Here is a 15989-nt window from a genome sequence, read left to right on the forward strand (position 1 = left end):
AACCAGGCTTCTGCTCTTTCTCCCCCTGGAGCACCAGAAGTGGTTTCTTTACCCTCCACGGTAGCCACCGGGTGAGCCCACGTGGCAGCCACCCCGTCCAGCGTCCCGGCCGCTGCCCTGCTTCCCGCCTACCTGCCGCCCACAGAGAAGTCGGACACGGCGTAGTAATAGGACTGCAGCACCTTGGGGTCCTTGAAGATGTCATCCCCAAACGTGTTGAGCCGGTCTAGGGAGATGAGGAACTCGGTGCTGGTGACCCAGTCCTGGGGGACAAGGTGGAAGGGAAAGGGTGCCATTAGCAGGTTCCTGAGTGTCTGCCGGCTCCCCGGGGCATCTTCTGGGACACAGGGACAGGCCAGACACAGACAAATTCCGAGAACAATGCAGAAATAAGGAGCCTGTGCTTTTGGGTCACACCAACCTGGATGCCCGGCCCCTTCCTAACTGTGCAACTTTGGGGAATTTGCTCAATGTCTCAGAGCCTCCATTTCCCCATCTGTGAAACAGGACAAGGAATAATGTCGGCTCCAGGAGGGTGCTGGAGGAGGACGGCCAGTGTCAGCGGCGGGGCACGGAGTCTGGCACGTGGTCGAGTTGCCGGAGCAGCCCATCTAAAACCGTGTCACGCAGGTTACCTGACTCCTCAGAGGGACCGCACCCCTGTTCTAGAGGGCAGCTGAGGGAAGATGCATCCCAGCACCCTGGTGTGGGGTGGGCCCTGGGTTTATAGGCTTCTCACGTTCCAAGTATCAGGCTCCCACAGACAAGGCACCTGCCCCAGGTGACATCTGTTCCACCAGAACACAGCCCCAAGAGAACAAGGACTCAGGGCCCCTGGTTCTCGCTGCATTCCCAGCCCGGGCTCTGCCTGGCACACAGCAGGCACTCGATAAATACCTGCTGGTGGCGGAATGAGAGGCTTCCCCCTGGAAGAGCTGGTGGGGAAGTGGGGGAGAGCCCACGTGAAAGCTGACATTTCCATCTGCCTGCTGTTATAATCAGAGGTAGCTCCAGCTGAATGTTAATCAGCATTTTAATTCAGCCCAGCAGCTGCTGGTTTAGCAATCAGGCTCATCGGGACAGAAAATGAACTGGCAAAGTCTGACTTCTCACCCCAGCCTGACTCAGGCCAGCGGGCCTCTCCGATCCCCTTGGGCTCAGCAACTCTCGAGCCCGTGGCCTGGGGCCCAGGGCCTCTGCCTGAGGATGCTTCAGCCAGGGAGAGGTCCAGAACCAGAAAGCTTCAGAAGGGACCTCAGCGCTCAGCTTGAGTTTGTAAACCTCCGGGGAGTCACTCCCTGAATCACTTCCCAAATGTCAGTGTGCATTCAGGGATCAGATTAAAACGCAGCTTCTGATCAGAGGTGGGGCCCGAGACTCTGTATTTCCACACGTGCCCAGGTGGTACTGATGCTGCTGGTCGGTCCCTGAAGGAGCTGAGGAGCAAGGGGCTAAGGCCCGGGGTGGGAACCCAGCAGAGCACAAACTGATGGTCTAAGAGTCTTTTCTTTCTGCAGAAAAAGTGCCCCTAGAGAACCCAAACCAGCTGATGTCCAAGCTGGAAGGTGCAGTAGCTGACGCTTATTGTGTGGTTATGGCTCAGGTCCTCACCATAACCCCACAGGGAGGTGTTATTCTTACCCATGTTTTACAGATGAGAAGACTGAGGATCAGTGAGGGTAAGTACTCTGCTTCCTAGTCGCACGGCTGGTGCACGCAGAGCTGGGATTCGGGTCTATCTGACCCCTAGGGTCCCAGCTTTCGCTACTAGGTAGCCTGCCTTCCTGCATCTACTCCAACGCCCTCATCATACTAATGGAGCCCAGAGGGCAATGACCAGCCCAAGGTCTCGGCCTTGCAGTGACCCCTCTTTGGGTTCCTGCATCTGCTTTGCAGCCTATGACCTGCTCCATCAGTCTTGAAGACAATGGTGATAGGAACAGCATCAAAATCTCCCTGAGACACCAGGAAGGGAGCTGGGAGAGAGAAGGGGAATTTGTTCCCTTAGCCCAAATTGTACGGGTCACTCCCTGATGCCTTAGAGGTAACTCTGGGGGCAAACCGGAGCCCCAATACACAGAGGCAAGGACCTTGTGCAACTTGCAGTGGCTCAGCTGAAACTACAAGTGGGCTCTCGGGTTGACTCTGGACAGACGTGGGAGCCAGAATGCAGCATTAACTGCAGAAGCGGCAGGCAGGAGCTTCGTCTCCAAGCAGCCCAGAGGGGGTCAGCCTTCTCCCCAAGGTCCTTGGCCCCCACGGAGGACAGCAGGACCCAAGACACAGCAGCTGCATGGACACATCCTTCGTTACCCCACACCCCCAATGATCCACGTCCTTAGAGGAAGCACCACCCTGGGGGTGCCCAGAGGGGAGAGAAGGGGGGGGGCTTGGCTTTTTTTGTCCTTCTCTGACCTTCTCTGTCCTTCTGCCTGGGGGCTGCAGGGGTCTCATTTCTGAAAAGGCTGTTTTCCCGTTAGGGACAGCATCCAGGACATAAGCGGCAACAAGTCAAGGGGCCCCTCTGTCCAGATAGCACAGATGCAGGCAGAGCAGGTGCCCCGCCCTTGTGCTTGTCTTCAGATGACCTTGGCCGATGTTTTCTAATCTACAGAGCTTGGAGCCCCATGGAGAAGAAATTGTCATTTTCAACAGAATCATGTGATGATCACAGGTGAACTTTTTGTTTGTTTGTTTGTTTGTTTGCGGTACGCGGGCCTCTCACTGTTGTGGCCTCTCCCGTTGTGGAGCACAGGCTCCGGACGTGCAGGCTCAGTGGCTATGGCTCACGGGCCCAGCCGCTCCGCAGCATGTGGGATCTTCCCGGACCGGGGCGCGAACCCGTGTCCCCTGCATCGGCAGGCGGACACTCAACCACTGCGCCACCAGGGAAGCCCACAAGTGAATGTTTTTAATGGGATAAGCAGGGCCTGGGCGTCTGGAGATGAGACTTTGTGCCAGAAAGGATTAACCTTGCCTGAGAGAGTTCTGACCTTTGCCGCCCACTCCTGGGGGGTCAACTGCAAGCCCTCAGAACGTCCTCCTTGATAAGAGTAACTTTGTTCACCTGGGGCCCTGGGCCACCCCAGATGGTCAATGCTGACAATGTGATTTATGGGGAGGCCTTGGGCCACACAGAATCCACCTGCTCCCTGGAGGGGCTGGAGATCAAGGTCAGCCATAGGCAGTCCGCCATGTGCATGTGGCTGACCCCCAATAAAAACCCTGGACTCCAAGGCACAGGTGAGCTTCCCTGGTTGGCAATGCACTTGTCACATGCAGTTGCTGGGAGAAATCAGCACTGTCCCCACTACTCCACTAGGAGAGGACACCCAGAAGCCCCATGCGTGGTCTCTCCTGGACCTGTCCCATGTATCTGTTCCCTTTGTTGGTTTCAGTCTGTATCCTTTCACTGTAATAAGTCATCACCGTGAGCACAGCGGCTTTTCTGAGTTCTGTGAGTCCTTCCAGTGAATCAATGAAGCTGAGGGTGGTCTTGGGGACCTCAAGCCAGCTGACCCCGTGTTTTCTTGTGCTGGACAGCCTGGGTGTGGCACAACCTCTTTCTGGGCCTCAGTGTTCCCTCCAGAAACAAACGGGATTCTAATCCCAGCCCCCTCATTATCCCAGACAGGCAAAGGAAATGCTCTGAATATGTCGAGGGAAGATAGCAGTTTTTCTCGGCAGAGGTCTGTCGGAACGCAGGGAAGTGGACTAGGGGGCCGTCCAATGTCCCGAAACATCAAACAGACCACCACATCCACAGATGAACCGTCACTAACGCACAGAAATGTGGACATGCGTGGGTGCTTATACTGGTAGGGCCACAAAGCTGAGTAGACCCAGGTGGGCAGGATGGGGGCCCTGTATGGATGCACACAGCCACAAGCCTGCCATGCTCTCTGCACATGAGGATGAGACGGGTGAGCTACCATGAACTCTTATCTTCAAAGCGTGAATGAGCATCTCTTCTAGGACACGCACTGTGCTGGTCACTTTATAGTTGGCTGTCCAACGTGGCGGCTGCTGGCCCCATGTGGCTGTTTAAACTTCATTAAAATGAAATAAAAATGAAAATTCAATTCCTCAGTCGTGCTAGTCACATTTCATGTGTTCTACAGATAGACACGTGGCTCGTGGCTGCCATACCGGAGGGTGCTGCTAGGAATCATCTCTGTCGCTGCAGGAAGTTCTGCTGAATAGCTCTGCCTGACAGCACAGATCCTAGGACTCTATGACTCCAGACTCACGTTCTTTTCGTGTTTTCCCTTTCATCCCCGTCACAGCCCTTGGAGACACACAGGGCAGGCAACGCCAACCATCACAGAGCGGGGAAGCGGGGCTCCCAGCAGGTAGCTCTAGCAGAAGCTCCAGCTAGGAGTCAGGACCCTCAGGGTCTGCGCTGGGCCCTTCCACCAACCCACACGTGCCCTTGGGAAGTCCCTTCCCCACTCCGGGCCTCAGTTTCCACACCTGCCCAAGGAAGGGGTCAGCTGAGTTGGTGGCTGTCACAGGGCACCCTCTTCCATCTATTTCATTATCAGTCATCCACAAAAGATTCAGATACAACAAAAGCTCCTGTTGTTTCAAATCTGAAAACCACGGGAGCTCTCACAGTCCCCTGTGTCATCCTGCCCTTTTAGACTTCCCTGTGGTCCCCTAGACCCGAGTGTCCAGCCCAGCCCCTGCCCCAACCCTGCCCCTGCCCAGCCCCACTCCTCTCTGACCTGCAACACGGGGCTCTCCTCAAAGTTGTAGGCACTGGGCCGGCCCTCCAGGGTGGAGAAAGCCACGTTGCCCCCGCTCAGTGGGGAGATGTCGCTGAACTCGGAGGTGCAGAAGGCCACGCGCTCGTCCTCGCCGGGGCGCAGGTACTGGCCCTCAGGCTTGCCGTAGGTCGTCTGGCAGGAGGCACTGTAGTACTGATAGGGCTCCCAGGGACCGCCGGCCCGGGTGCGCTTGTAGATGGCGAAGCTCTCAGGGCGACTGGTGTGGAACTTCAGCCGCACGTAGGTGATCTCGTAAGCTTTCCCTGCAGTGGGAAGACGTGGACCCATTTTACAGAAGGGAAGGGAGCGTCAGAATCCTGGTCCAGGGAGAGCAGAATGGCTGTGCTGCGTATACTATCTTGGATGGATCGTTAGAGGCTGCCTGGAGCACCGTGCTGGGTGTGCCATGATTAATTAGTGATGCCTGTCAAGGACACAGGAGAGGACAATGCGGGCATGCTTCCCAGGTACTTGCCATCCCTTAACTAGGCCCGTTTGTCTCGCTGCACAGGAATCTGCAGTGTAACACCCCTGACAGGCAGCCATCTCTTTTTGCTCAACTATCTCCAGCAATGGGATGTTGCCACATCCTGAAGAAGCCTGCTCTACCATTAGAAAGTCATTTCTTTTACTGCACTCCAACAAAGCCAAACCTTCCACCTGTGCCTTTTGGTCTCATTCCCTCCCAGTGATTTCAGACCCCTGGAGTCTGGAGATATGCCTGTTTCTAGCCCCCCTGCAATCCTAACACAATGCCCCCTGAACCCCTCTCTTTCTCCTGCTTCCACCTAACTTCTGTTTGATCCAAAGTTCTTAAGAGAAGTCTGTATCTGTTGGCCCCATGGTCTCATCTCCCAATTTAACCCTCAGTCCACTGCAATTCAGCTTCTCTGGGCCACTCAATAGAAGCTGCTCTTGCAAAGCCTCCTCACCAAGAGCCCCTTGTGGTCACAGCCAGAGGACCACGCCTTGCCTTACTTCCTGGGCCATGGATCACCCCTGTTACTTGGAAGCCCCCTCCCCAGGCTTCCGTGCAGCCCACACTCCTGGCTCTGCCTCCTGGGTCTTGCTCCTGGGCTGCTCCTTCCAGCCCACCCTGGGCCCCCTCCTCGGCCCCCTCTGCTCAATCCCCCCTCTCCCAGTGGCCTCTCCATCGGCTTTAGTCCTGCTCCCCTCCCCCACCCTGCTGACGTCAAGATGTGGGATCTTCAGGCCCCACCCTGCCCTCCTCTCTGCCCAGCTGCCACCTTTATGCCGCAGGAGTGCTCACAATGGCTCCAGATCCACCACAGTTAACTCAGATCTGGGAGGCCGGGATGGGCATGCGGCTGGGGAGCAGGGCGGGTGGGGAGGACAGCCGCCTACATCCTCATCTGCCCTGACAGGTGTCAGCAAGCAACGCCTAAGAACAGAAAAACCGATGGACTAATGAATGACCAAGAGAGGGAGCCCTCCCATTCCCCAGAGCGGCACAGAACTTCTCTACACCCCTTTCCCACATCTGCTTTCTTCCCTCTGGCTGTTCTGCCCTGGTCCCAGATTCCCCAGGAGGCCTTTCCCGCTGCTGCCACCTCTGTCACTGTCACAGTCTCCCTTATGCACTGAGGAGAAGTTACTTCAGTCCTCTGTTTAAACACCTTGGCCCAAAGTGAGAGCTAAATCTATAAAACTCTTACAAGAAAATATAGGAGTAAATCTTCATGACCTGGGTTAGGCAAAGCCTTCTTAGATGTGACACCAAAAGCACAACTGACAAAGGAAAAAAAACAGATGAATTGAACTTCACCAAAATCAAAACATTTGTGCTTCTAAAGACACCACTGAGAAAAATGAAAAGCCAACCCACAGAATAGGAGAAAATATTTGCAAAGCATTATATCTGTTAAGGGATTTATCTAGAATATTTAAAGAATTCTTACAACTCAAAAATAAAAAGACAGATAACCCGGGAATTCCCTGGAGGTCCAGTGGTTAAGACTCCGCACTTTCACTGCAGGGGGCACGGGTTCGATCCCTGGTCGGGGAGCTAAGATCTCGCAAGCTGTGCAGCGCAGCCAAAACAAAAAACAAACAAAAAAAACCCCAGATAACCCAATTTAAAAATGGAAAACAGGGCTTCCCTGGTGGCGCAGTGCTTGAGAGTCCGCCTGCCGATGCAGGAGACGCGGGTTCGTGCCCCGTTTCGGGAAGATCCCACATGCCGCGGAGCGGCTGGGCCCGTGAGCCATGGCCGCTGAGCCTGCGCGTCCGGAGCCTGTGCTCCGCAAATGGGAGAGGCCACAACAGTGAGAGGCCCGCATAACGCAAGAAAAAAAAAAAAAAAAAAAAAAAATGGAAAAAAAAAAAAAGGATCTACATAGGCATTTTTCCAAAAAAGATATATCAATGGTCAATGAGCACATGAGAAGATGCCCAACATCATTAGCCAGACCAAAACCACAATGAGATAACACTTCACTCTCTTAAGATGGATATAATAAAAGAGACGGACAAAAATAAGTGTTGGAAAGGAGGTGGAGAAATTGGAAGCCTCGTACACAGCTGGTGAAGATGTAAAACGGTGCAGTTGCTTTGGAAAGCAGTCTGGTGGTTTCTCAAAATGTTAAACATAAGAGTTACCACGTGACTCAGCAATCTCACTCCTAGGCGTGTACCCAAGCGAAATGAAAACATATGTCCTCGCAAAAACTTGTACACCAATGTTCAGAGCAGCAGTACTCATAAAATCCAAAGAATGGAAACAACTCAAATGTTCGTCAACAGATAAATGAATAAATAAAATGTGGTATATCATACAAAGGAATATTATTTGGCAAGAAAAAGGAATAAAGTACTGACACGTGCTACAATGTGGATGAACCTGGAAAATATTGTGATAAATAAAAGAAGCTAATCCCAAAGACTATATAATATATGATTTCACTTATATTAAATGTCCTGAATAGGCAAATCCAGAAAGACAGAAAGCAGATTCGTGGTTTTCAGGGCCTGGGGTGTTGGGTGAATACTTGGCAGGGGGAGGTGACTGCTAACGGGCACAGGTTTCTTTGGAGGTGATAAAAATGTTCAAAAATGGATTGTGGTGATGGGTATACAATTCTATGAATAATACTAAAAAGCACTGAATTGTATGCTTGAATTGGGTGAATTGTACAGTAAATTATATCTCCATAAAGCTGTTACATATATTTTTAAAAATTGGTCCTCACATCCATTAGGATGGCTATTATTTTTTTAAAAAAACAGATAACAGGGACTTCCCTGGTGGTCCAGTGGTTAAGACTCCACGCTCCCAATGCAGGGGACCCGGGTTCAATCCGTGGTCGAGGAACTGGATCCCACGTGCATGCCGCAGCTAAGACGCGGCACAGCCAAAATAAGTAAATTAAATAAATCAATCAATATATTTTTAAAAATCAGATAACAATAACAAGCGTTGGTGAGGATGTGGAAAAGTTGGAACTCTTGTGCACCGTTAGTAGGAGTGTAAAATGGTGCATTTGCTTTGGAAAACAGTTTGGCGGTTCCACAAAAAATTAAAAATAGACTTACCATATGATCCAGCAATTCCACTACTGAGTATAGACCCCAGAGTATTGAAAGCAGGGTCTTGAAGAAATATTTGGACACACATGTTCATAGCAGCATTACACACAATAGCCAAGATATAGAAGCAGCCCATGTGTCCATCAGCAGATGACGAATAAACAAAATGTGGTCCAGGGGCTTCCCTGGTGGTGCAGTGGTTAGGAATCCGCCTGCCAATGCAGGGGACACGGGTTCGAGCCCTGGTCCGGGAAGATCCCACATGCCGTGGAGCAACTAAGCTCATGTGCCACAACTACTGAGCCTGTGCTCTAGAGCCCGCGAAGCACAACTACTGAGCCCTCGTGCCACAACTAAAGAAAGCCCGCGGGCAGCAACGAAGACCCAACGCAGCCAAAAATAATTAATTAATTAAAAAACAAAATGTGGTCCATCCACCCAGTGAAATAGTATTCAGCCTTAAAAGGGAAGGAAATTCTGACACATGCTACAACATGGATGAACCCTGAGGACATGATGTGAAGCAAATTAGGCCAGTCATCAAAAGACAAATACTATATGATTCCACCTATATTGAAGCCCCTAGAGGAGTCGAATATACAGAGACAGAAAGTAGAATGGTGGGTGAGGGGAGAGAGTAACAGTATTTAATGGGGACAGAGTTTCAGTTTAGGAAGATGAAAAAATTCTGTGGGTGGATGGTGGTGCATATACAACATTAATACAACAATGTGAATATACTTAATACCAGTGAACTGTACACTTAAAAATGGTTAAGGTAATAAATTTTATGTTATGTGTATTTTACCACAATAAAAGAAAAAACTGCGGCACAAGTATGCATATTGGCCCCTTGGGAATGCAGTGTAGTGACACAGATGAAGGGCCATAAAAATATTCCTGGCCTTTGGTGAAAAAAAAAAAATCCCACTTCTGGGAATTCAAACAAGGCATGGAACCTAAATCAAGAAGCTCATCAAGGAATTTTTTTATAATAGGGAAAAAAGTGGAACCATAAGGATTCAATAAATTGTAGGGATAAACTCACAGGATGATTGAAACCACGGAAACAGCTGACAATGAGTTTATATTACATGGGAAAGTGAAAATGTTGAATGAAAAAAAAAGACAAACGACCTTACGTTTAGAATCATCAGATGATATTTAAAAATCCCTAAAGAACAAGCAGAAAAGAAAGACATCGAATGCATAAGCATGACTGTCCTCAGGGCAGAGGACTCAGTGACTTTTCTTCCCTTTTCAAATGTTTTACATTTTCCCAATTTTTTCTCATGAAGTTTGTTCTAATTTAAAAACTGGAGAAAACACAAATTAAAAAAAATTTAAAAAGCAACCGCCTTGCCATGTTCTGTTTTAAGATGTTTTTCAAAGTTACATTGCAGCACAGCCTGGCACTGTCACTCCAAGCCCCTTCAAAGAAAGCATGTGTTGCCAACGGAGCCAGTGTCTGGGGCGGCCGCTTCTGTTCTGAGCAGGCGTCAGACCTCGGGACCAGTGAGGACTTGCCCCAGGTGCGCGTTCACGAAAGGATGCTGTGTGGAGGTCGCCGTGGGTCCACAGGCCCAGATTCCTCTGTAAACATCTAGCAGCCAGACACCTCTCAGGAGGGGAACTTGGAGCCACTTAAAAGGTAGCTGGCAGCTAGACGCGTGATTGGAAAAAGGCAGCCACCGGGATTTCATGCAAATGAGCAACACCGCACACTAGGAAACATCGCAGCTTTTCCCTTTCCTTGCCAAGCCAGGTGCGAGAAGATGCAGGTACGTCACAGAGGCGCGGCAGGGACTTTCTGTTGGGCCAAGAGTTAGTTAGAAGGGCTAAGAAAGCAACTTAATCCCTGCTTTGCGATGACAAGGTTTCTGCCAAAGGCAACCCGAAGGCGGGGGAAGGAACTGGCCCTGAGATCTTCTAAACAGTGACAAGAATTAAATTTGTAGCCTCAACCCAGACCCTTGCAAGCTCCAGGGGCCAACGAAGCTTCAGGGTGATTGAGACAGGTGTGCTCCCATCAAAAAAGCTGGGCCAAAACGTCATCCCCACCTGTTAACTGCCGAGTGACACTGCTTGGGACCACATGGATCTCAACTCCCAGCCACCCAATAGGCTGTTCCCTCTGCCTGGAACGCTGTTCCCTCCGCTCCTCACCTGGCTGGCTTCCGTGCATCCCTGCTCATCCCACTGGTTTAGCAGACTGATCAATTACCCCAGCCTGAGTCCTGCATGGAACACCTTTCTCCCGCCTTCCCTGATGGCTACTCATCCCTGGAGCTGTGGGTTTGGGTGCCTCACTGGTGCTCCCTAGCTGCCCTGAGCCTCTTCACCCGGTTCTGTAAAGACCTGCTCATCCCTCCCACTAGTCTGTGCCCTCCTTGGGACGGGGCCGTGAATCCTTAGAACTGATCACAGTGCCAGGTACACAGTAGGTGCTCCATAAATGCTTGCCAGATGAAGCATGATTTGTACCTTCAAGGAGGTTATAATCCACTGAACAAGTTGAGACAGGCAGGCCTGACAACACGACTGAGGCTGTCACAGTGTTCTGCCAATCACGACCTCCCAAATGAGTCTGTTGAACAACAGCCAGCATTTAGTGAGCACCTACTATGTGCCAGGCACCTTGTTAAGTGCTCTATGTACACTCTGTCTCAGAGACCCCCAAACAGTTCCATAACCGTGCACATCTTACTAACAAGGAACCCGAGGTTCAGGCAGGAGAAAGGGTCTCGCACAAGATCACGTAGAAAGCAGCTGAGTCTCTACTCAACTACAGGCTTGTCTGCCCCCAAGTTGCCGAACCAGCCACCCCTCCATTCAATGCTCAGAGAGAAAGGGCTGCCCAGGAAGGAGGTGCCAGTGCCCATGAAAACTGCAGAGGTCGCCCAAGCCAGCACCAGGAACACCAAGCCATGTCCTCTCAAGCCAGCTGGGACATAAAGCCCAACAGGAATGACACCAGGGCGGTCATAAAAGCAGGCTGGCCCACATCCGGCACTGACCGAGCAGAATGAGCTCCGAAGGAGGGGCTTATTTTGGGAAAATGGAAACAAAACAAAGCCTTTTAATTGGAGCCATCTGGGGAGCAGTGGCCTGGGGATGGGGCTGGAGGGGACAGGGTGGGGAGCTGAGCAGAAATGCGTGGGCGAGGCTGCCCTGCCCACTGTGGGCATGAGAACCAGGTGGGGAGAGCTGCTCCCAGCCTGCAGGAGGCATCACAGCAGGGCTCCTCCGCCCTAGCATCTGGCCATCCACTGTTCTCGTCTTCCTCTCCCATCCTAGCTCTTGGCAATTTGGGGCTCGCTGAATCCCTGTGAAGAGCTGGGGAATCCCTGTGACCACAGGGCCAGACACCATGAGAGCCTGGCTGAATCAGAGCTAGGCCCACGACAGTTCCCTCAACTCTGGGCCAAGAGTCTAAACCCCAAATATGGATATCAAGATTGTCAAGCCTATTGTCTAACCTGGGGAGAGTGAACAGATTTCGTCTGATTGATTATTGCCTAGGGCTTTGTGTTAAGAAGGATTCTGAGGTCCATTCTGAATGGAGCCATGACTGAAATGTACAAACTACAAGTCTGCAAAGAGAGGTGTCAGGGCATTTAAGACCATTGCAATCAATCAGGGAACAGATGAGGGGCTGAGTGGGAATGATGGAGAGGAAGGCAAAGACAAGGAACATTCCAGAGAATGATCTAGTGATCTGGTGAATGCTGAAGTCAAAGGATGAGGAGGGAAGAATTGCAGCAGATTCCTGAGTTCCTTGCTTTGGTGCACGGAGAGACGAGGGGGAAGGAGGAAGGATGTCTTTACTTTTTAATTTTAAATATAACATAAAATTTACCATCTTAATCATTTTTAAGCATATGGATCACTGGTATTAAGCACATTCACACTGTTGTGCAACCGTGGCCACCATCCACCTTCAGAACTTTTTCATCTTCCCAAACTGAAACTCCATACCCATTAAACGCTAACTTCCCATTCTTTCCTCCCCCAGCCCCTGGCAACCACCATTCTACTTTCTGTCTCTATGAATGTGACTCGTTTAGGGACTCATATAAGTGGAATCATAGAGTGTTTATCCTTCTGTGTCTGGCTTATTTCACTGAGCATAATGTCTTCGAGGTTCATCCACATAGCAGCATGTGTCAGAATCTCCTTCCTTTTTAAGGCTGAAAAATATTCCATTGTATGGCTATGCCACACTTTGCTTATTCATTCATCAGTGGACACTCGGGTTGCTTCCACTCTTCAGTTATTGTGAATAATGCTGCTATGAATATGGTTTACACGGTGCACCTTTACTTTTGGACCCTAAGTTTGGGGCCCATGTGTGACATTCAGTGGTCGACTTTCAGGAGGATGCTTGAATGACCTGGTCAAGGGCTCAGGTGGGAGACTGGGCTGGAGGTGCAGGTGGAGCCCCAAATGTCGACCGTGATCCCAACAGGCAAAGCCAGGGGCATGAGATGCGGAGAGGGCACAGCTGGTGGCAGGGCTGGCGGGGAGATGAGAGAGAGCAGGGGAAGGGAGGCAGGTGAAGCGGCTGGAGCTCTGGGGTGCCCAGGTGCGGGGCAGGGCCAGGAGGAAGGGTGGAGCCACAGCTGAAGAGTCTGGGATGGATCTGGAAGGCTGGGGAGTTATTCATTCATGCATTCATCCACTCATTCCTTGTTTTCAGGGAGGAAATACAGTGTAGCCATGATGTGCTGGGGTCCACATCCTTGCTCCACTGCTTAGCAGCTCTGTTGCCTTGGGCAAAATACCTAACCTCCCTCCAGTGAAACGGGCAAGTGTCTTGAACACAGTGACTCCATTTCCCCATTTGCAAAATGGGCATCACAATAAAAAGGCTTCATGAGTAAACGCCTGCAAAGCACTTACAACAGTCCCCGGCACACGCATGACTAAATGCTGTCATTCCATCCATCCACCCAGCCAACAGCACCACTGTGCAGGGGGCCCTGCACTGGGCGCTGGGGTGCAGCTGTGAAAACAGGCATTCCCTCTGTAGCCTGGAGCCAGTGATGGACACAAACAAACCAAAACCTCACGCCTATGATCTAGACTGTGACGGGGGAAGGGTGAGGGGCTGCAAGAACATGCAGGCAGGCTCTCTGCCCAATCCTGGGGGCTGAGGGTTTCCTGTAGGAGGTGACCTCAAAGCCTAGTGGGGCAGATAGTGGCTTGTCCGCTGTTGCATCCCCAGGGCTTGGTACAGGGACTGGCACGCAGTAGGCACTAGGCTGTTTTGTTTATGAATGAGATACGGGTTATCCAGGAGAAGGCGGGAACAGGAAGTTTTGCCGGGCAGATGCAACAGCAAAGGCAAGGACCAGGAGGAGAGAGGCAGTCTCGGCCCATCCTCAGCCCTGCTGAAGGGCAGCTGGTGCGGCCAGAGCGGGAGGGGAGGGAGGCGAGATCTGGAGGCTGCCTGCATCCTTCCTGGGCTTTGGGACTTCCCACTCCTGCAACTGCTGGGTCCATCCTGAGCCCAGATGGGGGCGAGGCGGCCAGGGCCAGCTGGGCCCAGGGCCATGGGGGGCTGCTTCTGTGGTAGAGGCTAATCAGGGCCGCTGCCTTGACCGCTGACCTGACTGGGGCCCGGCATTCCAGCCAGAACCCCCAGGGAGAAGGAAGGAGGACTTGGCGCCCCGGCACTGGCCTCGTCCAATGCAAACACGGCCGCCCACTCGACAGGAAGACGCAGTGGAGTCAAAGCTCAGGAGACCCAGCCGGCGTCGGGCTCCACAGGGGCCGGCAGGTCCTTCTGACGTCCAGCTCCCACTGGGCCAGGCCCCGCTGTCCTCTTGTCCCCTCCGCTCTGGCCATCCAGGCCGTGCAGGTCCAAGAACACACAGAGCGGCCTCCTGGCTCCCCTTGACCTGGAACGCCCTCCACTCTGTTGTCAACTCCCACCACCCTTCAGATCTCCGAGAGGCCCGCTCACCCCGGGTGTGTCCCCTGAGCATAAATCTTCATCCACATCGTTCCCGGGGCCCAGCTCGTCTTCTGGCTCCATGAAGACGGAGCAGATGCTGAATGGATGCAGGGAGAACTGGCCCTGCACACGGGCAGCCCCCAGCCGGGATCTGAGGCTGGAGGGCAGGGGGGCAGAAGCCCACTCACCATTCCTCCTGAAACCTTCCCCTCGCTCAGGGGCTCAGAACTCACCTGATCAGGGACTTAATGGTCTTTCCAGTAGCTTCTCAGGAGTCCAAGAAAGTGTACAAGCAAGAAGGGAGACTCCCCTGAGGCCAGCCAAAAGCTGAGGCATAACCTGGATGTTTATCATCCCCAAATGCAGCGCACTGCGGGGAAGGTCCCAGGGTCTTCAGTGGGACCCTAGGCACTGGTTTCATCCTCAGAGCCTCAGTTTCCCTGTCTATAAAAGAACAAACGGGGACTTCCCTGGTGGTCCAGTGGTTAAGACTCCACGCTCCCAATGCAGGGGGCACGGGTTCAATCCCTGGTCGGGGAACTAAGATTCCACATGCCGCACGGCGTGGCCAAAGAAAAAGAACAAACGGCGCTGGGATGGGGTGCTGACTTAGTGGGGTCCCTAGCACATGGTGAGGGCCCCCTGAATACTGTGCTACCCCTGATGACCATCCACCTCCCACACACCCACTACAAGGCTCCAGCCTGCTCACTTCCCATGGCCTCCATGGAGGGCTGGGAGCCACCAGACCCCGCTGCTGCCTTTCATCCCAGACAGGAAGGCTCAGCATAGCAACAGGCCTCAGGGATTTGGAACAGATGTCTGCGAGCTCGCAGGGGGCTGGGAAAGCAGCGACCTCCATCCAGGGCTGACCGGCCGCCTGTCCCTCCCCTGGCCTCACCCCACTCCCTCCAGGAGACCGGGGCCAGAGCTGCTGCCCACTCCTCCCTCCAACGAGGTCAAGGAGAGAGGGGCCAGAGCCAGCAGAGGCGGCCTGAGGGCTAGGAGAGGCTCCCCCGCCCACCTTGACTGAGGACCCATCGGCCCCCACCGGGAATTACCCTGATGATCCCAGAACTCTTCCTCCCCTGATATCATGCGACCTGTGGCTCAGCGTGGAGAAAACCAAATGTGAATGGAACCAAACGTGGGCCACGTCGGTCTGGGGCTGCTGTGGGTCCCCAGAGCCCCTCCTGCATAAATGGGACCAGGGTCAGGATGTCTTTAGGGAGCCAGCTGGGCGAACATTTCTCAATCCCTTTGGAAGAGGCCACCCCAAGGGGAACCTCAGCCTGAGCCGCTCTCAGCAGAGTCCTATTGGTCACACACAAGGACCGTCCCAGCTCCTGTAAGCGCTTGGCTGACCTGAGCTCACAGGACCTGCACACTGCCCGAGAGGTGGCAACTCTCACCCCATTTGACAGGGAGGAAACCGAGGCACGGGGAGGGGGTGGCGTTTGCCCAGTGGCTGTGCTGGGCTTGAGTGCAAAGCCTCTTCTGTGGCCTGGGGGAGGCAAAAGAGAGCCCTGGGCTGGGCCCGGGGCACAGGATGGAGGAGGTGACATTATCCCTCCTTCATTCATTCACTGTACAGACCCTTCCAGAGCCCCTCCCACATGCCTGGTGCTGCACAACATGATGGGAAGAACAATGGTGTGTGTGTGTGTGTGTGTGTGTGTGTGTGTGTGTGTGTGTGTGTGTGTGTGTGGGGTGTG

The 15989-nt window shown here is 52.8% G+C and overlaps 1 protein-coding gene across 1 annotated transcript in view; it reads right to left on the reverse strand.

Moving 5' to 3' along the window:
* The window catches only part of LAMC3 (laminin subunit gamma 3), a 64232-nt gene that overhangs the window by 45667 nt on the left and 2576 nt on the right, over positions 1 to 15989 (reverse strand). The window contains exons 2-3 of the mRNA XM_007453126.1: positions 4728 to 5032; positions 133 to 263 (exon numbers count right to left, since the gene is read on the reverse strand). Of these exons, the coding sequence (XP_007453188.1) occupies positions 133 to 263; positions 4728 to 5032 (436 nt within the window). The remainder of the gene's footprint in view (positions 1 to 132; positions 264 to 4727; positions 5033 to 15989) is intronic.

This window comes from Lipotes vexillifer, unplaced genomic scaffold (genome assembly GCF_000442215.2).
Source record: "Lipotes vexillifer unplaced genomic scaffold, Lipotes_vexillifer_v1.1 scaffold149, whole genome shotgun sequence".
NCBI classification, from domain to species: Eukaryota; Metazoa; Chordata; class Mammalia; order Artiodactyla; family Lipotidae; genus Lipotes; species Lipotes vexillifer.